Source organism: Hemiscyllium ocellatum, chromosome 6, assembly GCF_020745735.1.
Source record: "Hemiscyllium ocellatum isolate sHemOce1 chromosome 6, sHemOce1.pat.X.cur, whole genome shotgun sequence".
NCBI lineage: Eukaryota > Metazoa > Chordata > Chondrichthyes > Orectolobiformes > Hemiscylliidae > Hemiscyllium > Hemiscyllium ocellatum.
Genome location: NC_083406.1, coordinates 78,190,627 through 78,217,972, shown reverse-complemented (window position 1 = coordinate 78,217,972; position 27,346 = coordinate 78,190,627). Strand labels below are relative to the sequence as shown.

Below are 27,346 nucleotides of genomic sequence, written 5' to 3'. Positions count from 1 at the left end.
AACTTCCAACTCCACAAGTTCTTAACATTGGAGCTAAACATTTAAGTGGTATCTTATCAAATGCCTTTTGGAAATTCAAATTCACTACCTTTACTAGTTCCCTTGATCCAGCATGTTCAGGGAAATTTAATACATTTGTCAAACCTTTGTCCTTTTCAGAAAATTATGTTAACTCTGTTTTATAACAAATGACAAAGGATTTGGTTTTGGTCAGTACTGTCGAATTGTTTTCTAACATTCTTTCCATGTTCCCATCTCTCGGGAAGTGAGGTGACACGATTTTAGGGAGAAAATAAATAACTAATTAAATTAAAATCAAATATAAATAATTGGAATTAAATAAAGAGCCAATTATCACCAAACAAAAGCAGACATTACAATTAATTTTTCCAGGGATCCCTATTTCTGCTAAATTGAATCACTTGACAGTGAAACTCTGTCAGAGCCTTGGGCATTGGGGATACTTCCTCCCATATCGATCTGCGACTATGGTACACCTGTACCTCATCTGTGATTTCATCAGGAGCATAATCCCCACCTAATATATAAATTTTGTCTGAAATCCCAACAGCCCCTGCATTAAAGCCGGCACACTCAAATGAGCCCTCACCTTTCCAAACACAAGTTTCTGGACAAAAACTGTAGACTTTGTAAGTAGAAAGGTCACAAATGTACAATGTGGAATTCACTGAGACAGCTTTCACAAGAGTAGCATGAAAAAACTGGCCAAATTCTGCAACAAGTTCTGACCACTGATCAGAGGACACATTGTATTTGAAGAAACAATCTAATGATGGATTGAAGACATCAGCTATTTCCACCTCCGATCCAAGGACATAGATAATGTCGTTGCAGGCACTTGCTTCTGGATAGTAAATTCCTCTTGGCAAGTGGCTCACTGATCTCCATTCTTTGGTAAGAGGGTTGTAGGATTCAACATTTAAAAGACTTCGCATTTCTTGTGCTCCTCTGGTTTTCCCACCTATTACAAAAAGTTGTTTCATTGCGACAACTGATGAATGCATGGTCCGAGAGTTCTTCATTGATGAAACTGAAGTGAAATTGTTTGTTCTTGGACAGTAACACCATGTCTGGTCAGTTGCATCATGACATCGTTCTGCAATGTGCAATCGTATAGATTTACTGCAACTAATCTTACATCCTCCAGTAATAAATATCTTTTCTCCATAAACAACCAAACTTGACCCTGGAAAATCAATAATATTTGCAGCAGGCAACTCTTTCCAGGTATCACTTTTAATGTTATAGCAAAAGGTATGCTTTATTGTACTATTTTCTTCAGTTTTATGAACAAATATGTAGCTTTCTGTTGTGGATGGTCTTGCATCAGTTAAAAGCCCATTATGCTCTTCAAATTTATCAAAAACATTATAAATTGATTCCATACATTCAGGATTATTTGCTAGCAAACTTTCGGATCTCATTAAGTTCTCCAGAGTTTCTTTGAATAGCTGATGCAATTTCACAAGATTAATCAGGCAAGGTAAATGTTTTTCTCTTGTCTCCACTTCATATTGAGTCCATTGAAGTACAGCATTCAGAACAGTGTCCTCATCAGGGACGTTCAAGGCATCTGCTTCAAGGCATTTTTCTAGCACTCCAACATTAATTTCTAAGAAATCATTTGACTTTGACAGAAGAGAGAAGTGCTTCACTAAAAATTGCAAAGCATGATCATACAAATCGGTAGAACCATAACTCTCAGACAGAGACAAAATTTGGAAACAGTTTTTGACATCGATTTTTTTGATGAGATAATCACCGCATCCTTTAGCTAACAGAGACACTTGAAGAAATGAAGACATCTGAAAATACATTTCAACATTGGTCTCACATATCCGTGCATATCCTTTGTAAGCAAAATCCAGAAATGCCTTCACAGCTTCCGGAGATAAATTAGTGATTTTTACACTTCCATCATCCCTTTCCCTCATGTGAACCTCAAACATGGCTCTGCAAGGAAAACAGCAACAGAACTTGTGTATTAACTAGGATAATAAAGAAACTGACTCTTAAGTAATTTCAAGATTTACTACTGCCATTATTATCTGTGGTCCAGATTACAATTTGCTAAGTTACATTTTAGACAGGCTTTCTGCAAATACACAAATTTGATGTTTTTGACTTAAAAATTGCAAGTACACTTAAATACACTAACCGTTTTCCTAGTACATGTTTAGAAAATTAAAATTACTGTCAATTCTAGTATATGGGAAAATCAGATGGGGCCATAGTAGTTTAGATTTTAGGAATTTATTGATTGTTATTGGGACAATTTCTTAGACCAGCATGTTAGGGCACTAGCCAGAGAGTAGGCTATACTAGACCTGATTTTGACCAACAAGGTAAGATTAATTGTAATGACAGTGTCTCTGGGTATCAGTGACTAATTCATAATTGAATGTTACACACAGTTTAAGGGAGAGAAGTTTGGGCCCAAGACTGCAGGCAGAGCCAGCATGGGTTTGTCAAAAGAAAATAATGTTTAATTAATTTTTTGGAGATCTTTGAAGAAGTAACTTGTGCTGGGAAACTAGTGGATGCATTGTAATTTGATTTACAGAAGGTATTTCATAGGGTCCCACATCAAAGCTTATTTTAGAAAATAAAATCAAATGTTTTTGGAGGTAATATATTGCTGTGAATGCAAGGTTAGCTGGCTAACAGCAAACAGAACATAGGACTAAATGTCTCTATTTCAGTTTGGCATATGTTATGAGTGGTGCGCCACAGGTGTCAATGCTGGGGCCTCAACTCTACTTGATCTACATAAATAATTTGGATGAAGGAATTGAAGGTATGGTAGCTAAGTTTACTGATGAAACAAAGATAGGTAGGAAAGTGAGTCGTGATGAGGACATAAGGAGTCTACAAAAGGATATAGACAGGCTAAGTGGACGGACAAACATCTGATAAATTAAGTATAATGTGGGAAAGTGGGAAATTGTCCATTTAAGCAGAAAGGGTTTAAAAAAGGAGATAATCAAAATGGTGACAATGCAGAACTCTGAATTGCAGAGAGATCTGGGCTTCCTACTGCAAGAATCACAGGAGGTTAGTCTGCAGGTACAGTGAGCAATGATGTATTGTAAGGGGAATTGAATGCAACAGTAGGAAGGTTATGCTTCAGTTATACAGGGCATCTGAAGTACAGTACTAATCACCATACTTGCTGAAGGATGTTGATGTGTTGGAAGCAGTTCAGAGTTGGTTAACTAGATTAAACCTGGAATGAGTAGATTGATGCATGAGGAAACGCTAAACAGGCTAGCCACGAATCCTCTAAGGTTATGAAGAGTCAGACGTGACAACTGAAACATATAAGATCTTGAGAGGACCTGACCAGGTGGATGTGGAAAGGATAATTCCTCTTGGAGGAAAATCTAAAATCAGGGGTCACAGTTCAAAAATAGGTGGTCACTTGATTAAGACAGAGATGAGGGAAACAAATTTCTCAGAGGATTATAAGCCTTTGGAATTTCCTTCCTCAAAAGGCAGTGGTGCAGAATCTGTAAAAAGTTTTAAGGCAGAGGTTAATTGATTTTTGTTTAGAGATGAAAAATTATCAAAGGGTATGAAGGAATGTAGAGTTGAGATTGAAATCAGAGCAGCCATGATTTTATTAAATGGCACAAGGGGCCCACTCAATCAGGAACTTCATATTCTATGAGGTCCACCTGGTTATAGAGTCATAGTGAAGTACAGCATGGAAACAGACCCTTAGGTCCAACTTGTCCATGCTGACCAGATATCCCAACCCAATCTAGTCCCACCTGCCATTCCGCCGTATTCAAAGCCCTCCGCTTCTTCCTTTCCCGCCGTACCAACCAGTACCCTTCCACTGACATCCTCCTTCGACTGACTGAACTGGTCCTCACCCTGAACAACTTCTCTTTCCAATCCTTCCACTTCCTCCAAACCAAAGGAGTTGCCAAGGGCACCCGCATAGGCCCCAGCTATGCTTGCCTCTTCGTAGGATATGTGGAACAGTCCATCTTCCGCAACTACACTGGCACCACCCCCCACCTTTTCCTCTGCTACATCGATGACTGTATCGGCGCTGCCTCGTGCTCCCACGAGGAGGTTGAACAGTTCATCCACTTTACCAACACCTTCCACCCCAACCTCAAATTCACCTGGACCGTCTCAGACTCCTTCCTCCCCTTCCTAGACCTTTCCATTTCTATCTCGGGCGACCGAATTAACACAGATATCTATAAATCGACTGACTCCCACAGCTACCTAGACTACACCTCCTCCCACCCTGCCCCCTGTAAAAACGCCATCCCATATTCCCAATTCCTTCATCTCCGCCGCATCTGCTCCCAGGAGGACCAGTTCCAATACCGTAGAGCCCAGATGGCCTCCTCCTTCAAGGACCGCAGATTCCCCACAGACGTGATCGCGATGCCCTCCACCGCATCGCCTCCACTTTCCGCTCCTCCGTCCTTGAGCCCCGCCCCTCCAACTGCCATCAAGTCAGAACCCCACTGGTTCTCACCTACCACCCCACCAACCTCCATATACAGCATATCATCCGCCGTCATTTCCGCTACCTCCAAACGGACCCCACCACCAGGGATATATTTCCCTCCCCTCCCCTATCAGCGTTCCAAAAAGACCACTCCCTCCGTGACTCCCTCGTCAAGTCCACACCCCCCATCAACCCAACCTTCACTCCCGGCACCTTCCCCTGCAACCGCAAGAAATGCAAAGCTTGCGACCACACCTCCTCCCTTACTTCTCTCCAAGGCCCCAAGGAATCCTTCCATATCCGCCACAAATTCACCTGCACCTCCACACACATCATTTATTGCATCCGCTGCACCCGATGTAGCCTCCTCCTATTGGGGAGATGGGCCGCCTACTTGCGGAATGTTTCAGAGAACACCTCTGGGACACCCGGACCAACCAACCCAACCACCCCATGGCTCAACACTTTAACTCCCCCTCCCCCTCCACCAAGGACATGCAGGTCCTTGGACTCCTCCATCGCCAGACCATAACAACACGACGGTTGGAGGAAGAGCGCCTCATCTTCCGCCTGGGAACCCTCCAACCATAAGGGATGAACTCAGATTTCTCCAGTTTCCTCATTTCCCCTCCCCCCACCTTGTCTCAGTCGAATCCCTTGAACTCAGCATCGCCTTCCTAACCTGCAATCTTCTTCCTGACCTCTCCGCCCCCACCCCACTCCGGCCTATCACCCTCACCTTGACCTCCTTCCACCTATCACATCTCCATCGCCCCTCCCCCAAGTCCCTCCTCCCTACCTTTTATCTTGCTGGACACACTTTCCTCATTCCTGATGAAGGGCTTATGCCCGAAACGTCGAATTTCCTGTTCCTTGGATGCTGCCTGACCTGCTGCGCTTTTCCAGCAACACATTTTCAGCTCATATCCCTCCAAACCCTTCCTTTCAAATGCATTTTAAATGTTGCAATTGTACCAGCCTCCACCACTTCCTCTGGCAGCTCATTCCATACACGTACCACCCTCTGAGTGAAAAAGTTGCCCCTTAGGTCTCTTTTATATCTTTCACCTCTCACCCTAAACCTATGCCCTCTAGTTCTGGACTCCCCGACCCCAGGGAAAAGGCTTTGTCTATTTATCCTATCCATGCCCCTCATAATTTTGAAAATCTCGATAAGGTCACCCCTCAGCCTCCAACGGTCCAGGGAAAACAGCCCCAGCCTGTTCAGCCTCTCCCTAAAGCTCAAATCCTGCAACCCTGGCAACATCGGTGTAAATCTTTTCTGAACCCTTTCAAGTTTCATAACACCTTTCCAATAGGAAGAAGACCAGAATTGCATGCAATATTCTAACAGTGGCCTAACCAATGACCTGTACTGCTGCAACATGACCTACCAACCCCTGTACTCAATACTTTGACCAATAAAGGAAAGCATACCAAATGCCTTCTTCACTATCCTATCTACCTGCGACTCCACTTTCAAGGAGCTATGAACCTGCACTCCAAGGTCTCTTTGTTCAGCAACACTCCCTAGGACTGTTGTTTGTCACTTTTATAAACGATTTGGATGAGAATTTAGTTTGCAGATGACATCAAAATTACAAACAACTAACTTAATCATGTTCTGCTGAATTCTTATTCCAAAGTCCCTTATTCACCTACAAATTCAAAATTATTCCAAATGTTTGCATGCAAAATAATAATATAAATCAAAACCAAAGTTCAGCACTGTCATCACTCAGATTATCTCCTTTTTTTAACCCTTTCTGCTTAAGTGGATAATTTACCATTTTCCCACGTTATTTGTTGTTTGTCATATATGTAAACAATTTAGATGAGAAGTTAGGAGGCACGATTAGTAAGTTTGCACATGACACCAAAATTAGTGGTATAGTTGGTAGTGAAGAAGGTTATGTAAGGTTACAAAGGGAGCTTGATCAATTGGGCCAATGGGCTGAGGAGTGGTCAATGGAGTTTAATTTGGATAAATGCGAGATATTGCATTTTGGTCAAACAAACAAGGGCAGGACAGTAAAACAAATGTAGGACCCTGGATAGTGTTATCGACATCTAAGGGTTCACGTGCATAGTTCTTTGGAAGTTGCATCATGGGTAGATAGGGTGATTAAGAAAGCATTTAGTGTGTTTGCCTTCATTGCTCAGACTATTGAGTGTAGGAGTTGGGATGTCATATTAAGGTTGGACTGGATGTTGGTGAGGCCACATTTGGGGTGCTGTGTACAGTTTTAGTCGTCCTGCTATAGAAAGGATATTATAAAATTGGAGAGTGCTCAGAAAAGATTTACAAGGATGTTGCCAGGACTGGGGGGGTTTGAATTACTGGATGGGCTGGGACCTTTTTTGTTTGAGTGTAGGAGGTTCAGGAGTGATCTTATACAGGTTTAAAAAATCATGAGGGGCATAGATAAGGTGAATAGCAAAGGACTTTTCCCTAGGGGGGACATTCGAAACTAAGGGGGTGCATATTCTTAAGGTGAGAGGTGAATAATTTAAAAGAGCCTGAAGGGTGGTTCATATGAGGAATATTTCAATGTCTATGTGATTTCTTGTCAAAATTAAGGTGTGTGGATGACATTTGGGAAATGGTATGAGTGAGGCATCACTGCTGGCTCCCTTTCATTTCAATTTATATTATTACTTTGCATGTAGACATATGAAATAATTTTGAATTTGCAGGTGAATTAGGGACTTTGGATTAAGAATGCAGCAGAACATGACTAAGTTAGTAGGCATGGGCAGATAGATGACTTTCCCTTGAATTCAGAAAAGTGTGAAATAGAATATTTTGGGTAAATTAACTAAATAAGCTAGTAAATAAGCTCCACTTCACACAAAAAAAGAAGATCCAAGGACATCTAAGGAGGCAAGGGACAGAATACAGATAAATAAGGGATTCTAAAAATGCAAAGAATATTTGGACCCCATAGAGCGGGACAAATGCAAAGACCAACAAAGGGCCACAAGGTGGTTTATAAGGGTGGCTTAAAAGAATTATGGAAGGAAACTTGCAAGGAACATAAAAGACAATAGGAAGAGATGTTATAGTTATATAATAAGAAAGTGGCTGGTTAAAAATACAACTGGCCTACTGAAGGCTGCAGGGATATTGTCAGTGACCATGGGGGAAATGGCAGGCATGCTGAATGAATATTTTGATTCATATTCACAACAGTAAAGGAAAAGTGTTGCCGCAAATCCCAAAGAAATTAAGAGAGGATCAGAGACAAGGTCTAAATAAAATTAGCTTAAGTAATCATCAATAATGGGGAAATTAATGGAACTGAAGAGTGGCAAATCCGCAAGATGTGATGGTTTCCATCCATGGATGTTAAAGGAGGTAGGACAGTATACTGCTGATGCCCCAATAATAAACTTGCAGAGTTTCCTGGATTCGGGAGCTGTATCTCTGGTTTGGAAATTTTCTCATGTCACTCTGCTGTTTAAGAAGGGAAACCAGGCAATTACAGAGCAGTTAACTGGGAAATTGTTGGAGATCAAGGGTAGAGTATGTGGTTACCTTGTAAAATCTCCATTAATCAGGGAGAGTCTGCATGGATTCAAGACAAATCTTAGAGTTTTTTTTTAAAAGAGGTGATACTGCTGGTGGACAGAGCCAAATTAATGGATGCTGTTTATGTGGACTTACATAAAGCATCTGACAAATTCCTACTCAAGAAACTGTTAACTAAGGTGGAAGCCAATGGAATTGGGGATTTACTGACATCGATAGGAAATTGGTTGAATGGCAGGAAATAGATAATGGGATCAGTACTCAATGGCAAGACATGACTAGTGATGTCCCACAGGGATCTGTGTTAGGGGGCTCAATTATGCACAATATTCATTAAATTACTTGGATAAGGAATAAAAAGTCAAATATAAAAATTTGCTGACAATACAAGATTTGGCAACAATGTAGATAGTGATGATGAAAACATAAAATTACAACAGGACATTGATAGATGAGGTGAATAGGCAAAGCTGTGACAGATGGATTTTAATATAAGCAAATGTGAGGATACACAGTAGATCAAGATTTTGAGAATGCACAAAGTTAAATACAGTGGATGTCTAATGAGATTTGGGGTTCAGGTACAAAGCTCTTTAAAATGTCAAGAACATGTGCAGAAAATAGTCAAGAAGGCTAATGGAATTTTGATCTTCATATCTAAAAGGATGGAATACAGGGATGCAGATATTATCCTGCAATTATACAAAACCCTAGTTCGACCCCACCCTAGAACTGTGAGCAGACTTGGTCACCATACCTTGGGAAGGATGTCTTGGCCCTGGAGGGAGTTCAATACAGGTTTACAACGATGGATAGGAACAGGGAAAGACTAGATAGAGAAAGATAAACTATTTCCACTGGTTGACAATTCTACAACCAGGGGACATAGTCTAAGAATAGGGCCAGGCCATTCAGAAGAGTTGTTAGAAAGACTTTTACAAGAGTACCGGAGGTGTGGCACTCTTTTCCTCAAAAATAGCAGTCAATGCTAATTCAATTATTAAATTTTAATTTGAGATAGACAATTTTTTATTAAACAAACGTATCAAGGGATATTGAATAGCAGAGCAGATTCAAGGATTGAATAGCTTACTCCTGTTCCTATGTTTCTAAGTGGTTGTCAGATGCCCCTCAGTTTGACGTTAATGCCTATGCAAGGTTGTGGGTTTCTGTCAGTTGTCTTACAAAGAAGTGAGTTCTGTATGTGTTTGTCGATGTGTGGAGTCCTACTGGAGCATTCTGACATGGAGTGTCATACACCAAATTGACCGTCATGACCTCTTAAAGTAGATTAGGTTAATTAAAATTTAGTTGCATAATCCTCTGAATAAAAGGACAGCAAAATCATTTTAGTGCAGGGGTACAGGGTTTTACTGGGGCTTTTCAAAGGAGAGTGTGATGAATGAATGCATTCTTGTATTCATCAGGCCAATGAAAATTTAGCTACCATAATCCCCTTTTGGAAAATAATTTTCTTTGCGCCAATTTCGTAGCTATTATCATTAGTTATGACCATACTGCATTTGAAATCGTGTCTCGCATAGGAGTGGTTAAGGGGAGGAAAAAATCAAGCTATTTTGAAATTATTGAAGTGCAGAAAGCTGGGAAAGGAGTGTTTCATTTGCATCTCCCAATTGAGGATTATTTTCAATCAACACGTGAAGAAAGTGGAGCATACTTAAAGTCTTCTTCCAGATGGTCATTGAGAAGGGCTAAGAAGGTGGAGGAATATCTATGACAATAACCCATGACTGTGCAGCACTGCTGCTTTTGCTAAATGCCTTCTTCCGCACCCTGTCTACATGTGACACCACTTTCAAAGAACTACATACCTGCATCCCTAGGCCTCTTTGTTTGACAACACTCCCCAAGGCTCCACCATTAACTGTGTAAGTCCTGCCCTGGCTTGTCTTACCAAAATGCAACAGCACACATCTATCTGCATAAACCCCACTTGTCATTCCTAAGCCCATTGGCTGAGTTGATCAACATCCTATTGTTCTCTTAGATGACCTTCTTCACTGTTCACTATACCAGCAATTTTGGTGTCATTCACAAATTTACTAACCATGCCTCCTGTATTCTCATCCAAATTGTTTCTATAAGTGACGAACAACAGTGGACCCAGCACTGATCCTGGCATCACGCCACTGGTCACAGGCCACAGACACAAGCCTCTACCACTATCCTCTGTCACCTACTGTCCCATCAATTTTGTATCCAATTGTCTAGCTCTCCCTGGAATCCGTGTGATCTAACCTTATTAACCAGTCTACCATTGTACCTTGTTGAAGGCCTTGCTAATGTCACATAATTATCGATGCAAAAGCCCTTGCTTCTTTTTATGGATGTCCAGAAATGTTTTCTACTGAGTATAATGGGACTTTGTGCTTCAAAAGCCTGACAGAATGACAACTGTTGACACATCCATCTCTTCATACTCAACTTCTGTAGCAAACACCTCCCTTGCATTTCTTTTTCGTTATGGGATCTCAACAGGAGCCCCATTCTGCAACCTTGTTTTCACCTGTTACAAAAGCTTGTGGTAGTAGTAGTCATGAAGACAAATTCATCTCTCCATGGAACACAGGCTGTTGGGACTCTGCACAAAATAATGCCGTGTGTTGACACTATATGAGAACAGTCATATTAATTCACTACTTGTCATACTGTTACTATCTGTCATCTTACAAGTGATCAAGGAGTTTGGTCAATTTTCAAGCAATAAAAATGTACCATGTCCCCCACACAAGGAATTTCCACACAAATATACCAATACCGATTAAACAGATAATAATATATAGTAGCCGTTACACAATCACCTCTGTACAATAGCAATTGTTCTTCACTTAATTCTTCACATATGCTTTTACTTTAACCTGAGCAAATGGGCAGTCTGAAGCAAGTCCAACAAAGATGATTGCAATCCTGCACTTGTTGTACTTGTTCCAAATACATTTGAGAATGAGCTTTATTTAGAATATTGCCTAAAAATGTTTTGTGGGACCAGAATGCAACATGAGTTGCCAATCCTGTATTGTTTAGAGGAGCTTTAAATGTAGACTAGGTGCTTGTTTAAAAAAATTATATTATCTTCTTTCAATTAATTAACGGGGATGTGAGCAATGCAGACAAGGCCATCACTAATCGCCTGTCTGTCATTCCCCTTGAGAAGATGGTGGGAATCTAGATTAGAGTGGTGCTGGAGTCTAATCTAGACTCTGATTTCCAGCATCTTCTGTACCCACTTCCGCCTTGAGAAGATGGTGGTGAACGGATTCTAATACCACTGCAGTCTATATGATGAAGATACATCCATAATGCCGTTTTGGAGGATGTTCCAGAATCCTGACCCAGTGATGGTGAAGGATCAGCAATAGTCTTTGAGGGGAACTTGCAATTGGTAGCTTTCCCTAGTAACTGCTGCCTTTTCGAGTGTTAGTGATCCTTGATTTGAAAGGTGCAATGTAAATTTCTGCAGTGCATTTTGTGGATAGCACACACTGCTGTCACTTTGCATTAGTGTTGGAGGGACTGAATTTTTGTGATGTCAAACAAGTGGGATACTTTGTCCTGGATGATCATAGAAGTCTGCAGCATAGAATGTTCTTCTTGAGAGCTGTAAGAGCTGCACTTACCCAGGCAAGTGGGGAGTATTCCTGACGTGCCTTATAGGTGGTGGACAAGTTTAGGAAGTCAGATGGTAAGTAACTCACTACAGTATTCTTAGCCTTTGATCTGTTCTTACAGCCACTGTGTTTACATGGCTAGTCTTATTCAGTTTCTGCGCAATAGTAATGCTATGGATGCTGGTAACTGGGGGAATTCAGTAATGATACCATTGAATGTCAAGGGACAATGGTTATTTTCTCTCTCATTAGAGATTACCATTGCCTAGCTGTGAAGCAAATGGTTCTTGCTACTTGTCAGTCAAAACCTGAATTATTTGGGAATGGACTATTTCAGTACCTGATTAGTCATGAATCATGCTGAACATTGTGCAATCATCAGCAAACATCTCCACTTCTGACCTTACAATCATGAACTATTATTTAATCTTCCAGTGACATCCCATTCTTTGATGATGAAAAATGTCTTATTTTTGCTTATCTCTAAAGAATGGTTTAATACAATCTGACATAAGATACATGTGGTCAGTGAAGGTGGTTGTAAGACTGCAGTGTCGAAGAAGGTGGGCAGAAAGATTATCATAACTTCAGATATCCTTAAATGGGTGAATAAAATGTGTATTCCATTTACTACTATAATAGTATGCAAACAAAACTGTTCTGATTATATCAGGTAAATGTCAAAAGCTGCCGAGAGACAGGTTATTTTAGTTTGAGAATTACATAATACAAATTAATAATCTTATCATAAAAGATCCTTTTGCATTATTTTTGAAGATAAGGTCATTCAACTTGAAGGAAAAGTGTTAAAATACTGAAAATTATTCAAGCATGAAGTGCAGATGAGCTGAATTGAAAAATACATTAAAATATACAAGTGTATATGGGCAATGAACAGTAACTACACATTGCTCCAAATTGCAAAAATTCAAAAAGTCAACTGCGGCTGTTATAGGAAGTTAAGGATTGCATAAGATTATAAGAAAAGCATATAAAGTTGGAGTAGTAAATAGTATAAAATCTGAAGACTGGATGGATTCTACAATACAGCAAAGGAGGACCAACAAACTTAAGAAAGGGAAGATTAGGATATGAATGCAATCAAGCAAAATCCATAAAAATGGGCTGTAAAAGTATCAACAGATATGTAAAAACATGTGCTAAGGGTGAATGTGAGTCTATTAAAAGCAGTGTCAGGAAAACTTATAATGGGAGAATAGAGAAATGGCAGAGAAACTAAAATATTACTTTGTGAGATGTTACAGATGTAAAAACTTTAATAACTGTTCACGGATTAAATGAATCAAAGATAAACTGTTATATTCAAAGCAGCAGTAATAACTTTAACTGGAATAAACTATTAAAAACAAGGGCAAACATATACAGGAATTGAAAGCAATTAGCCATGTCCAGTAAAAGAAAGAGTGGAGGCTACATGGACAAAGCTGCTTTGACACATGTTTAATAAACTGAATGCTTTATTCTCACAAAGGACAAATGATTGCCCCGCAAAAGAGTTAACTACAGGAAAGCTTTGTCTTCACACAGACTGTTAAGCCACGTAACAAGGAGTAAAGAATCTATTTCAAATACGAAGGCAAGCTACAATCTTACAGTAACTTGGATGAAAGGACTTTAAAAGCATCATCAACATATCTTATCACAGACCTGAAGGATGAAAATCTGTATAAGACCGGAACTGCACCAGAGAACTTTTAAGAAAAACACTGCATAAGGATCAAACCCTGGACACTTCCAGAGACAGACACTGTTGAAGAAGTCTTGGCCAGATTTCACCATTAATCAGGTAATAGCTAAATTGTGAGGCTTAACTTGTCTACACGAGGGGTTTTATTTTGATTGCTATATGTAATAACATTTAAATCATTGTTTCACTACTTATTAATAAGTAGCTCAATTAAAAGGTAACTTGTAGTGATTTATCCACAAAACTTATATCTGCTTTCATTGAATATGATGCCATTTAATATAGTAAAATGTGAGGCTATCTAATTTGGTTGGACAAACAAATGTGCAGTTTACTTTCAATGGTGAGATGACGGAAAGTGTAGATGTGTAAAGAGACTTGGGTATCCCTGTCAATAAGTTCCTGAAGGCTAATGTGCAGATGCAGAAAACTATTAAGAAGGCTGATAGAATGTTAGCCTGGATCGTGAGATCATTTGGGCATGTGAGTAGTGAAGTGTTGTTTTAATTGTAAAGAAGATTAGTTAGACCACACCTGGAGTACTGTGACCAATTCTGGTCTCCTTAACTCAGGAAAGATATTATTGGCACAGAGGGAGTGAGAAAAAGGTTTGCCAAACTTGTTCCCAGGATTGCGTATCTGACCTATGAAGAGAGATTAGGTAAACTGGGTCTGTAATCTCTAGGGTTTAGAAGGATGAAAGGTGATTTCACTAAAATATACAAAATACATAAAGGGACACATATGGTAGATGTAGGCAAGATGTTTCCCCTGGTTGGAGAGTCCACAATCAGGAGGCAGAATTTGAAAATAAATACATGATATTTAATGCTGAGATGATCAGTTTTTCTTTTAATTGAGAGAGTGGTGAATGTTTGAGTATATCTACAGTCTTTGAGTATATTTAAAATAGCAATTGATAGATTTCTGATTATCAATGGTGTAAAGGTTATAGAGATAGTTTGGTAAAAACCATTGAGTGTTCGATCAGCCATTATCATAAAAAAATAGCAGAGCAAGTATGACGGGCTGAATGACCAACTCTTGTTCTTATGTACCTGTTGCACACAGAATTCTGAACATTTTGTCTGCAATGGAATAAAGTGGTTACAAGCCAAACCAAATGACCTCACATGCTACTAACTTGGTTTACCAAGTTAAAGGAATAAATGTACTTAAGACTAATTGATGAGGAAAGTTGAAAAGGGCATTTGATCATTGCATTCATAGGTTACAATCAAGTGTGCAAATCTAAGGCAGTGTGAATTAACATCTATAAAAAGGGAGTCAAACACACTGTTTAAGAGATTGACATGGAATCCAAGGTAAAACTCAATTCAGAGTTGACAATAAACTTGTGCTTCCCTATCAGATTTTAGATGTTATAATTGATTAAGTACTGGGAGCAGATTAAGAGTATTGTTAAAGAAAGACCCAACTGCAAGCAACAGGAATATGTCATTATGCAAATATCATTACAATTAAGAAACTGGTCAGTCATAATAGGTTAGACAGATGGGAACGAGACAGTGCAAACATAATATAATCACAAAAGCAGAATTACGAGCAATTTTTTTTACAAATATAAAATACTTAGAATGTGCAATTCTGTGCATCAAACCTTTGATGCTGCAAAGGTAATTTCTTATTTAACAGAAAATCTGTGTGATTATTAAAGGGCTAGAGATCAAATGATAAAGTGAAAATGGACTTGAGCTAGTTTGTGGAGAAGAGTCAGCATAAAGCTATTAGATTTAGTGCTATAACACCCTCTGATTATATCTCACTATTCTACATGAAGTTAATTACGTTACAATACCACTGCTGGCAAATGATTAGATGAATTTTTTTACAGTCAACTGTATCCTGCACACTTTCCTTTTGAAAGTAACATGATTTTTAACTACTTCACATTCGCATAAGGTATTCACATCATCATCTACTTAATGGATAGCAATTTTATGAAGTTCACTTTAATATTTCAAAATTAATAACAAGATTGAAAATTGCCATCTTAAAAAATAAGGTTTCTTTCAAATCTTGCTCTATGTCCAAGTAGTTGCTTTCTTAAAGCCAAATTGTGAAGAGATTTGGTTCTGGATTCCAACAGCATGAAAATGGCAGAAGAATCCAAACATCACAAGCCCCTTTCCCAAGTACAGCACCTACCACGTTCACAGAGGCATACCATATTTTGTGCATCTACATTTCACTGAGGCAGCTGCTCACAGAAGTCCAGTATGGCTGATTTTGATGACCCAGATGGGTAAAACACAATGCGTATGGATTAGGTCTGGTAGCAACAGATCTGACTTTTGTGGTTTCATTTGGATAGCAAGGGTATCCCTTAGTAGACGTACGGTATCCCTTCAGATATGGCCCCAGACCAACTTTGGGAAAAGTAATCTGCCTTTGGGAGAAGTCATGTACATTTTGGGAGACAGCAGGTGCATGTAAGACCATAAGACATCGGAGCAGAATTAGTCTGCTCTGCCATTCCATCATGGATCAATGTTTCTCAACCCCATTCTCCTGCCTTCTTCCCATAATCTTTGATCACTTTACTAATCAATAATTTATTTTTGTCTGAGATATGCTTGATGACTTGGCTTCCACAGCCTCATGTGGTAATGAGTTCCACTTTCTGGTTGAAGAAATTCCTCCTCATCCCCATTCTAAAAGGGTTGTCCCTTCACTCGAAGGCTGTGCCCTTGGTTCCTCATCTCTCCTAGCAGTGGAAGTATACGTACCATGTCCCCTCTAGCCAGGTCTCTCAGTACTCTAAGTTTTAACGAGACTCTCCCCACATCCTTTTAAACTCCATTGAATACAGACCCAGAGTTCTCAACCACTCCATACATGGCTTGCCCTTTATTCCCCTTATTATTCTTGTAAAAATCAATCCTCTGGACCCCATCAAAGGCCAACACATCCTTTCAAAGTTATGGACCCAAAACTGCTCACAGTATGCCAAATATGGTCTGACCAGAACTTGATACAGTTTCAACAGTACATCTCTGCTCTTGTATTCCAGGTCCCTTGAAATGAATGTTAAAATTGCATTTGCCTTCCTAACTGCTAAATGAACCTGCATATTAACCTTAACAGAATCCTGAACGAGGACACTTAAATCTCTTTGTGCTTCAGATTTCAAAAGCTTTCCCCATTTAGAAAAAGCTTATGCCTCCATTCACTTGTATTGGGCAAAATAATGGACTTATTAGGGATAGCCAGCATGGCTTTGTGTGGAGGGGGGTGTCTTGCCTCATAAATGCAATGGAGTATTTTGAGAAAGAGACGAACATAATTGATGAGGGCAAGGCAATCAATGTTGTCTTCATGAATTTTACGAAAGCATTTGATAGGTCATTTATGGTAGGCTGGTCTAGAAGATCAAATCACATGGAATTCACGGTGAATTGCTAAGTTGGATACAAAATTGGCTTGGTCATAGAGACAGTGGTTACTTGTGGAGGGATGTTTTTATGACTGGAGGTCTGTGCCAGTGGTTTTCCACAATGATCAGTTCTGGGACCTCTGTTTGTAATATAAAAAGATGATTTGGATGAAAATGTTAGTGGTCTTATTAGTAAGTTTGCAGACGACATGGAAATTGATGGAGCTATGGTTAGTGAGGAAGGTTGACAAAGGATACAGATCGGTTGGCAAATGGAGAAATTGATGGAGTTTAATTCAGACAAATTTGAGGTGATGCATTTTGAGGGTCAAATGCAAGAGGAAAGTATACAGTAAATGGCAGGACCCTTAGGAGCATTGATGTACAGTGAGATCTTGGAGTGTCACTCTGGAAGTGACAACACAATGGATAAGGTGGTAATGAAGGAATACAGGAGGCTTGCCTTCAGCAGTCAGGGCACTGAGTATATAAGTTGGCAAGTCATGTTATAGCTATATAAAACTCTAGTTAGGCCAGATTTGGCTGCATTGTGTGCTGTTCTGATTGTCAAGGATAAGAACACTGCAGAGGGTGTAGAAGAGGTTTATCAGGATGTTGCCTGAATTGCAATGTGTTAGCTACAACAGGAGGTTGGACAAACCTGGATTGTTTTCACTATAGCTTAAGAAGTTGAAAAGTTTCTTGATGGAATTATATAAAATTATAACAGGCATGGATAAGATGGATAGTTGGCATCTTTTTCCCCAAGGTGAGGGGAAGAGTTTAAAGGAGATACGCAAGGCAGGCTATTTTTACACAGAGGGTAACACACTGCCAGAGGAGGTGGTAGAAGCAGATACAATAGCAAGGTTTAACAGGCATTCAGACAGACACATGAACAGGCAGGAAATAGAGGGATACAGACTATGCACTGCATTTAGAATTAGTGTAGAATGTAATCATGGTCAGCAGAGACATTGTGAACGAAAGGGTTTGCTCCTGTGTTGTACTATTGTTCTATACTTCCTATCAAAGTACATAACTTCACACTTTCCCATATTGTATTCCATCTGTCACGTCTTTGCCCACTCTCCTATCCTGTCCAAGTCCCTCTGCAGCCTTCCTGTCTCTTCAATTTTATCTGTCCCTCACCTATCTTGAAGTCCTTTGGAATTGTTAAAAGTTGGAATAGACATGTGTAAATGTGCATAAAATCACTGGAAATGTGAAGTTCATTGCAACCATCACAAGTGTTAAGAGGAATAGTGAAAAGAAATTGTCAAATCATTTAAAACTCTTGCCTTGAACTATTTGGACAAACATGTCAGGAGTGGTAAAAGAAAATCAATGTCTGTTGGTTCACTCTGTGACGTAAGACTGGGAATTTCCATTACTAGATTAGTGCTGCATAATTGCTGTCACAATTTTCCAAAAATCACAGATGGGTGCTGTCATTTCAAGAGTTTGATTCACACCTCCAAGTGCTTATGGAGGATTCGAAATGGAGCCATTAATTTGAAAGGTTCTTTTTAATGAGCGATTATGCACTTGAATGAATTATTTGTTGTTATAGGAATATATAGTTGAAGGAACACAGAAATAGATTTCTACAAATGGAAATGTTTGTTTTTAAAAAAATAAAATCTGCAATAGTCACAAAGAGCTTAATTTATTCTCAGCATGGAACATGAGCTCTGTCCACAGTGGATACTGATTGAATCAGAGCTGTACAGCATGGAAACAGACCCTTTTGTCAAACTCATCCATGCCGACCAGATATCCTAAATTAAGCTAGTCCCATTTGCCAGCAATTGGTCCATATCCCTCGAAACCTTTCTTATTCATATACCTATCTAGATGCCTTTTAAATGTTGTAATTTCACCAGCCTCCACCACTTCCTCTGCCGGCTAATTTCGTACATGCACCACCTTCTGCATGAAAAGAATGCCACTAAGTCCCTTTTAAATCTTTTCCCTCTCATCTTAAACCTATGCCCTCTAGTTTTGGACTCCTCCATCCTAGAGAAAATACCTTGGCTACTCAACCTATCCATGCCCCTAATGACTTTATAAAACCCTATAAGATCACCCCTCAGCCTCCGACGCTCCAGCCTATTCAGCCTCTCCCAATAGCTCAAACCCTCCAACCCTGGCAACATCCTTGTCAATCTTTTCCGATTTTCAATTTTCACAACATCAATCCTACAGCAGGGAGACCAGAATTGCACACACGTAAGGGCAAATGGTGATTGGGGGGGGCATGGATTGCCAGTAAGATGGGATATGAAAGACAAAGGGAATGGATACAAGGCACAGTTTGGTATGGGAGATATGAGGAACTATATGGGAAGAAGGGTATAGGATGGCTCTGAGGCTACGAAGGGTCATCGGGTGGGTGGGGGAGGGGGTGAGGAAGCACATGTGTATGGCTTTTTAGGAATGCGAGGGGTGAGAGCTACTTTGTCTGCACACTAGCACCAGCTTCACATGTTCCAGGGTCATGTAATCAAACTCCCAGAGAACCCTTCCACCCTGAAAGAAAATCCCAACTTTTGGGGCATTTTCTTCCCGATTGGACTTGCAGAGCCCCCAACTTACAGCAAACATTCAGACCTGAATTTGCCAGAGTAATGCTTTAGTCCAAGGCAAAACACTTATTCAAATGGATGTTCTTGTAACGAGGAATACTGATAATAAACTTCATTTGCTGAGCATTTTAAAATGTTCTTTTGATATTTGGTAGCCTTTTATGATTCATAACAAAGATAGTGGAATGTCAGAAAACAAATCTATGTAAATAGAATGCCTGATGTTCCTTCGGATATGCAGTTTTACAAACGCAGGTTACAAAAAAAGAAGGTAGTTTCTATATGTTAAGGGGCAAATGCTGCTCAGTGAAACCATTGTCATCGAGAGGAGATATGTAACTCCAGGCATCATCCAAATCCATTGAGAATGCAAAGTGCAGCAGAAATAGCCAGAAGAAGCTCCTTTATCTACTACACTAAATCGATTTCGAGAGTGTGGTGGTAGAAAAACACAGCAAGTCAGGCAGCATCCGAGGAGCAGGGGAGTCGACGTTTCAGGCAAAAGCCATTCCTGATGAAGGTCTTTTGCCCAAAACATCGACTCTCCTGCTCCTCAGATGCTGCCTGACCTGCTGTGCTTTGCCAGCACCACAGACTTGACTTTAATCTCCAGCATCTACAGTTCTCATTTTCTCCTATATTAAATCAATGACAGCGCAGCACTACTCCAATTAGCTGGTTATGGCATCTCTAAATTATCCCGCAGTTTATACATTACGTCACAAACATACATTCACTTACAATATTTGCTATAATGTTATTGAACCAAAGGAATTCAGAGATGCATACTGTTTTACAGTTGACAATACAAACAATGTCTAAAAGCTACCCAGTTAATTGATAGTACCTGAAGAAATCACTGCATGCAGCAAGAATGCACCTATGACATTGAAATTTCTCTTCTTTGACAAATATAGTGAAGTCAAAGAACATGTTTTGCTCCCGGAAGTTCTGAAGTGTATTCAAAACCTGCTCGCCGTGGTTCTCAGACCGTATAAAGACTAGCCTCCTTTCCGCCATTCCATTGAAAGAAATGCTAGAAACTGAATCCATGACTGAATTGGTTCGCGTTTCAAATCTGCAAAGACAAAATATTCTGTACATTTTTCTCACAAACACATTTCTTACTTTCAATAGCCGAATACAATTTAAATCTTTAGTCAAATCGTGATACATTTAGTAAAAACAAGGTTATCAAAATAGAAATATTTTACTTAAATTATCCAGATTTTGTGTGAGCATACATTTTAAAAGGAAATTATAGGAAAGTTTACTCACTTTTAAAAAAATTTAGTCTGACCTATAGGAGCTGCCAGATGGTGTGGTGGATGCTGGTACAATTGCACTCCACCAACGACATGCAGGTCCTTGGCCTCCTCCATTGCTAGACCCTGACCACACGACGCCTGGAGGAAGAGCGCCTCATCTTCTGCCTAGGAACCCTCCAACCACACGGGATGAATATAGATTTCTCCAGCTTCCTCATTTCCCCTCCCCCCACCTTATATCAGTCCCAATCCCCGGATTCAGCACCACCCTCTTGCCCTGCAATCTTCTTCCCGACCTCTCCGCGCCCACCCCCTCTGCAGCCTATCACCCTCACCTCCTTCCACCTATCGTATTCCCAGCGGCCCCCCCCTACCTTTTATCTCAGCCTGCTTGGCACACCAGCCTCATTCCTGAAGCAGGAGAGTCGATGTTTTGGGCAAAAGCCCTTCAATAGGTATGGCTTTTGCCTGAAATGTCGACTCTCCTGCTCCTCGGATGCTGCCTGACTTGCTGTGTTTTTCTACCACCACACTCTCGAAATCGATTCTCCTGCTCCCCGGATGCTGCCTGGCCTGCTGTGTTTTTCCAGTACCACATTTTTCAAATCTGGTCTCCAGCATCTGCAGTCCTCACTTTCTCCCAATTGCAACATTTAAGAGGCATTTGGATGGGTACATGAATAGGAAGGGTTTGGAGGGATATGGGCCGGGTGCTGGCAGGTGAGACTAGATTGAGTTGGGATATCTAGTCGGCATGGACGGGTTGGACCGAAGGGTCTGTTTCCATGCTGTACATCTCTATGACTCTATGTTACAATTATAAGGTTTACAATAATGTTATGTTTTGGGACTGTGTCTTTAAGGGAAAATTAAGGGGCCCATGTGATCCATTCTGCAGTTTGCCTAACAGCAAGCCTGCGCAGTTTGAGATCAAAGTAAGAGATCAAAGATGGCCCAGATTACTGGGACGAATATGCAAAGCATTTATGCTTAGAAACAATTGCAGTAACTTGTGCACTAACTGATCTCTAAAATTATTGAGAATGCCAGATTATAAGCCGCTATTAATTTAAAGCTTAAGTATTTTTAAAAATATGGAGTTTGTAAAACTACAATAACTTACTTTACTAAATTGTTTATATTGTTTATGGAGTTTAACCTGGATAAATGCGAGGTGATGCATTTTGGAAGGTTGAATTTGAAAGCTGAGTACAAGATTAAGGATAGGATTCTTGGCAGTGTGGAGGAACAGAGGGATCTTGGGGTGCAAGTACATAGATCCCTTAAAATGGCCACCCAAGTGGACAGGGTTGTTAAGAAAGCATATGGTTTTTAGATTAGACTTACAGTGTGGAAACAGGCCCTTCGGCCCAACAAGTCCACACCGACCCGCCGAAGCGCAACCCACCCATACCCCTACACTTACCCCCTACCTAACACTACGGGCAATTTAGCTTGGCCAATTCACCTGACCCGCACATCTTTGTGACTGTGGGAGGAAACCGGAGCACCCGGAGGAAACCCACGCAGACACGGGGAGAACGTGCAAACTCCACACAGTCAGTCGCCTGAGTCGGGAATTGAACCCGGGTCTACAGGCGCTGTGAGGCAGCAGTGCTAACCACTGTGCCACCGTGCCGCCCACCGTGCCTGGACGGGAGGGTTTATCTTATGAGGAGAGGTTGACTGAGCTCAGGCTTTTTTCATTGGAGAAAAGGAGGAGAAGAGGGGACTTAATTGAGGTATATAAGATAATGAGAGGCATAGATAGAGTCGATAGCCGGAGACTATTTCCCAGGGCAGAAATGACTAACACAAGGGATCATAGTTTTAAGCTGGTTAGAGGAAAGTATAGAGGGGATGTCAGAGGCGGGTTCTACACACAGAGAGTTGTGAGAGTATGGAATGCATTGCCAGCAGCAGTTGTGGAGGCAGGGTCATTGGGGACATTTAGGAGACTCTTGGACAGCATATGGTCACAGAAATTTGAGGGTGCATACATGAGGATCAGTGGTCGGCACAACATCGTGGCTGAACAGCCTGTTCTGTGCTGTACTGTTCTATGTTCAATGAATATGATTGAGAAAATATACAACACTAAGTTATAGTCCAACAGGTTTATTTGGAAGCACAACTTTTGGAACGCTGCTCCTTCATCAGGAAGCTGTGCAGGAGGACCATAAGGCACAGAATTTATAGCAAAAGATTACTGTTTCATGCAACTGAAATTACATATTGAACAAACCTAAGTTGGTCCTGCTCTTGTGTGGTTTTTAAGTTTGTCTACCCCAAACCAATATCAGCTCCTCCACATCGAGAAAATATACAAGGAGCCTACTCTTAAACATTGTCATCACAAGCAAGTTTCCAAGATGTTTGTTTATTTCAGACAATTGTCCCTTAGTGATCATTAAAGTGCTACATGGCAACATTAAACATACTATCCCAGTCAACTATTGAAGAAATGCCAGCCACACCCCAAAATGAAGGAACAGTCAGATAATTAAGCTTTTTTTAGACAACTCACATTTCTGTGACTTGAAGAAAGGTCAGGAAGAGTAGAGGTATAACCCTGGGAGGATCTAAAGGGATAAAACAAAATTAAAAAGTAGTCTGTAAAATATGAATAACCATTTAAATCTATGGAAATGCTTAAAAGATATGCTAGTATTATGCAGTGTTAACTTATGAAATAAAAGGCTCAATCATCTAATTATTTTGAAGCATACTTCTTGGATGAATAGACTTAAAAATACCATTGCCAGACCAACACATTCTATTGAATAATTCTTCATTGCATTGGCAACAGGTATTCAAGGCAATTAATCAGAAAGTTGCAAATGAATGTTACTTGGATAAATAAAATATCATATCTGTTGCTATAAACATCTGAAGATACATTACTAATATGTGGAGCTACAGAAAGAGGGTATTTTAATTAATATTGATGGACATTTTGTAGTTCAGGAAAACCATGTGAGTGAGTGATATAATCCCAGATGAAACCTCCAAATTTTAATATGGTCCTGCATCACTGGCAAATTTATGCTATGATCTTAGCTGAGACCATTAAACTGTGTTATGATTTGATTAGGGACCAGTAAACTTTATTTTTAAAGTAGTCAAAATGTGAGATTCTGGAGACTCAATAAGTGAATAAAGCCTCAAGATTCCACAGTTTTGAGCAAACAACAATACTATACCAGTTAGAACATTAATCCAATCTACAATACATATACAGCTTATTTGACACCATGGCAGACTAATTAATAAAGTTACGTCACATGGGATTCAGGGTGAGCTTGCCAATTGGAAACATAATTGGCAGGAGACAGAGTGGTGGGGGGGGGGGGTGGGGTTGTTTTTCAGACTGGAACATGTCACCAGTGGTGTTCCACAAGGACTAGTTCTGAGACCTGTTTTGTTTGTCATTTATCTAAGTGATTTGGGTGAGAATATAGACAGCACAGTTAATAAGTTTGATGAGGACACCAAAACTGGTTGCATAGTAGAGACTGGAAGTTTTCTAAAATTACAAAGGGATCTTAATCAAATAGGTCAATAGGCTGAAAAATGGCAGATGGAGTCATGTTGAGGTTAAACAGGACATTAGTGAGGCCTCTTCTGGAGTACTGTATTCAGTTCTGGTCGTTCAGTTATTAAGTTGGAGAGGGTTCTGAAGAGATTTACCAGGATGCTGGGTATGGAAGGTTTGAGTTATAAAGAAAGGCTGGATAGGCTGAGACTTTTTTCACTGGAGCATAGGAGGTGGAGAGGTGACCTTATAAAATCATGAGGGGCACAGATCGGGTTAAATGTTAGATGTCTTTTCCTTAAGATGAGGGAATTTCAAGTGTAGGGGGTACATTTTCACAAAGAGGAGAGAGATTTAAAACAGACATAAGGGCCACAGAGGGTGGTTCACATGTGGAATTAACTTCCTGAGGAAGTGGCAGATGTGGGCACAATTATAACGTTCAAAACACATTGGGATAAATAAATGAATAGGAAAGATTTGGAGAGATATGGGCCAGGAGCAGCTAGGCGGGAGGAGTTTAGTTTGGGATTATGCTTGGCATGGTTTAGTTGTATTGAAGGGTCTGTTTCTGTGCTGTATGACTTTATGATTTTAAGTAATATGCAGTAAACAAGGGTAATGGACTGTGATTGAACTCCCTGCAGTATACATCAATTAGCAGATGGACCATGACAGATCCCACAGATTTCTCAGCAATTCTCCCATATATTAAGAACATGGTGGGTTAGCAAGTCTCACCAAACTTCACCAGGGATTAAAATTCATCACGTTTGTTGATCTGGGCCTAAACTTATTTCCATGAGTCACTATTATGGACAGTCTCAATGAATGAGCATATTCTAGTTGATGACACTCCTTTCCTATATCTATGCTCATCTCAACTCCAAAACTGCACACTAGTACTTATTCACAAGCATAACTCAAGTTCTTCTCTGAACACTAGTTTCACCAAGCCAAATAGGTCTATTGGTTTTCCCTGAGCTCTTAACCTTGCTCAGTTGTATGAAACAAATCTGCTACGAGTTTTTCAAACCCCACTCTCTCAGCTATTGTAAAGTATTAAAGCTCATTGGCTCTTCTGAGCCCCTCAGATCTTTCCTCAATATACAGCCAGCGAACTTTCCACTTTTGTCATATACCTGGGAGTTTTCTGAATTCTGATTCCAATTCTTAGTTAAAATATGTTCATGGGATGTGGGCACTGCCAGAATTTATTGCCTCTCCCTAATTGCCGAGAGGTGGGGGCATTAAGAGTCAACTGTGCACAGGTAGACAAGATCAAGTAAGGATAGAACATTTCGTTCTTTAAAGAGCATTTTTAAACCAGAGGTGTTATTTTACAATAACCAGCAGTGATTGCATGGTCACCTATAGGCTGGCCTTTTATTCTAGTTTCCAAATTCATGATAGGATTCCAACATGTTAGCCTGGAGATCTGGAATACTAGTCCAGTGAGATTATCTCTACATCACCGCCTCTCCTGCAAATTCCTAGAACTTCTTCCTGAATTTGTTCTAGCAGCTCAAGGCAATCTAACTGCTCTTCACCCCGTTCCCTGAAAAGGCAGCTAAACACCAGTAACCCTGGAATGGAATGGAATCCATCCCAGTCTGTTGCTTTCTCTAACTTTGTACCCAGAGCAGCTGTTCAGCGACCCCAGAAACATCCTGAGTGACCTACTGAAACACTTGCAATACTCCATTGTGTCTCTTATCATGGTGCAGAGTAAATGGTGCCACCTAACAATCCTGGATTGAGTGTACCATAAAATGATACATTTCACAAAGAATGCGGTCTTCCTCGGTTACAATTGGACACATGGGAAATGTTTTATTCATTCGTAGGACATAGGTGTTGCTAGCTGAACCAGTATTTATTGCCCATCTCTAGCTGCCCTTGAGAAGGGGGTGATGAGTGGCCTTCTTCAACTGCTGCAATCCATGTGCTATAAGTGAACCCAAAAGTGCCATCAGGAAGGGAATTTTAGGATTGTGACCCAGTGATAGTGAAGAAATAGTGATATATTTTGAGGTCTGAATGGTGAGTGGCTGGGAGGGGAACTTGCAGGTGGTGTTCCCATGTATCTACTAGCCTTGTCCTTCTAGTTGGAAGTGATCATGGGTTTGGAATATGCTGTCTGATCTTTGGCAAATTTCTGCAGGGCATCTTGTCCATAGTATACAGTAATATGACCAAGTGTCAATGATGGACAGAGTGGTTGCTTGTGGATGTGGTATCAATCAAATAAGATGCTTTTCCTGGATAGCATCAAGCGTTTTGGCTGTTGTTGGAGCTGCACTCATCCATGCAAGTGAGGAAAATTCCATCGCACTCCTGACTTGTGCTTTGTAGATGGTGGATTGGTTTTAGGGAGTCAGGAGATGAGTTACTCATTGCAGTATTCCTAGCCTCTGACATGCTGTTGTAGCCACTGTGTTTATACGGTGAGTCAAGTTGAGTTTCTGGTCAATGGTAACGTCAAGGAGTTTATGATGAAGAATTCAGTGATGGTAACACTATTGAATATCAAGATGCGGTGATTAGGTTATCTCTTATTGGTGATGTTCAATGCCTGGTATTTGTGTAGTGCAAATGTTAATTGCCACTTGTTAGCCCCAGCCTGGATACTGTCCAGATCCTGTTGCATTTGGAAATGGGCTGCTTCAGTACCTGCAGAGTTAGAAATAGTACTGCACATTTGTGCAAACATCAGTGAACATCCTTATCTCTACTCTTATGATGGAAGGAAGATCATAGATGAAGCAGCCTAGTACACTGAGTTAACTCTTGCAGAGACATCCTACAGCTGAGGTGACTGACCTCCAACAACCATAATCATCTTCCTATGTGCCAGGCATGACTCCACCAGCAGAGAGTTTTCCCTCTGACATCCATTGATTCCAGTTTTGCTCAAACTCCTTGATATCTCACTTGGTTAAATGCAGTCTTAATGTTAAGGGCTGTCACTCTTACCTCAACTGTGGAATTTAGTTCTTTTGTCCAATGTTTCTCAGCTATGCCATAATGAGATCATGAGCTGAGCGGCAATTATGGAACCCAAAATGGATTTCATCATTGAGTAATATCTGGGGAAATACATTTCTTTACTCATTTTACTGCACATGTTGACACAAATAACCAAAATCAACATAAAATCATGAAATGCTCAGAAGTATGGAACTATCCAAAAT

At 40.3% G+C, this 27,346-nt stretch overlaps 1 protein-coding gene across 1 annotated transcript in view; it reads right to left on the bottom strand.

The window, feature by feature from the left end:
• Positions 1-374: 374 nt before the first annotated feature.
• The window catches only part of kbtbd3 (kelch repeat and BTB (POZ) domain containing 3), a 28,499-nt gene continuing 1,527 nt past the window's right edge, over positions 375-27,346 (bottom strand). Inside the window, exons 2-4 of the mRNA XM_060826689.1 lie at positions 23,145-23,199; positions 20,197-20,427; positions 375-1,974 (exon numbers count right to left, since the gene is read on the bottom strand). Coding sequence (XP_060682672.1) covers positions 381-1,974; positions 20,197-20,402 — 1,800 coding nt within the window. The 5' untranslated portion in view covers positions 20,403-20,427; positions 23,145-23,199 and the 3' untranslated portion in view covers positions 375-380. The remainder of the gene's footprint in view (positions 1,975-20,196; positions 20,428-23,144; positions 23,200-27,346) is intronic.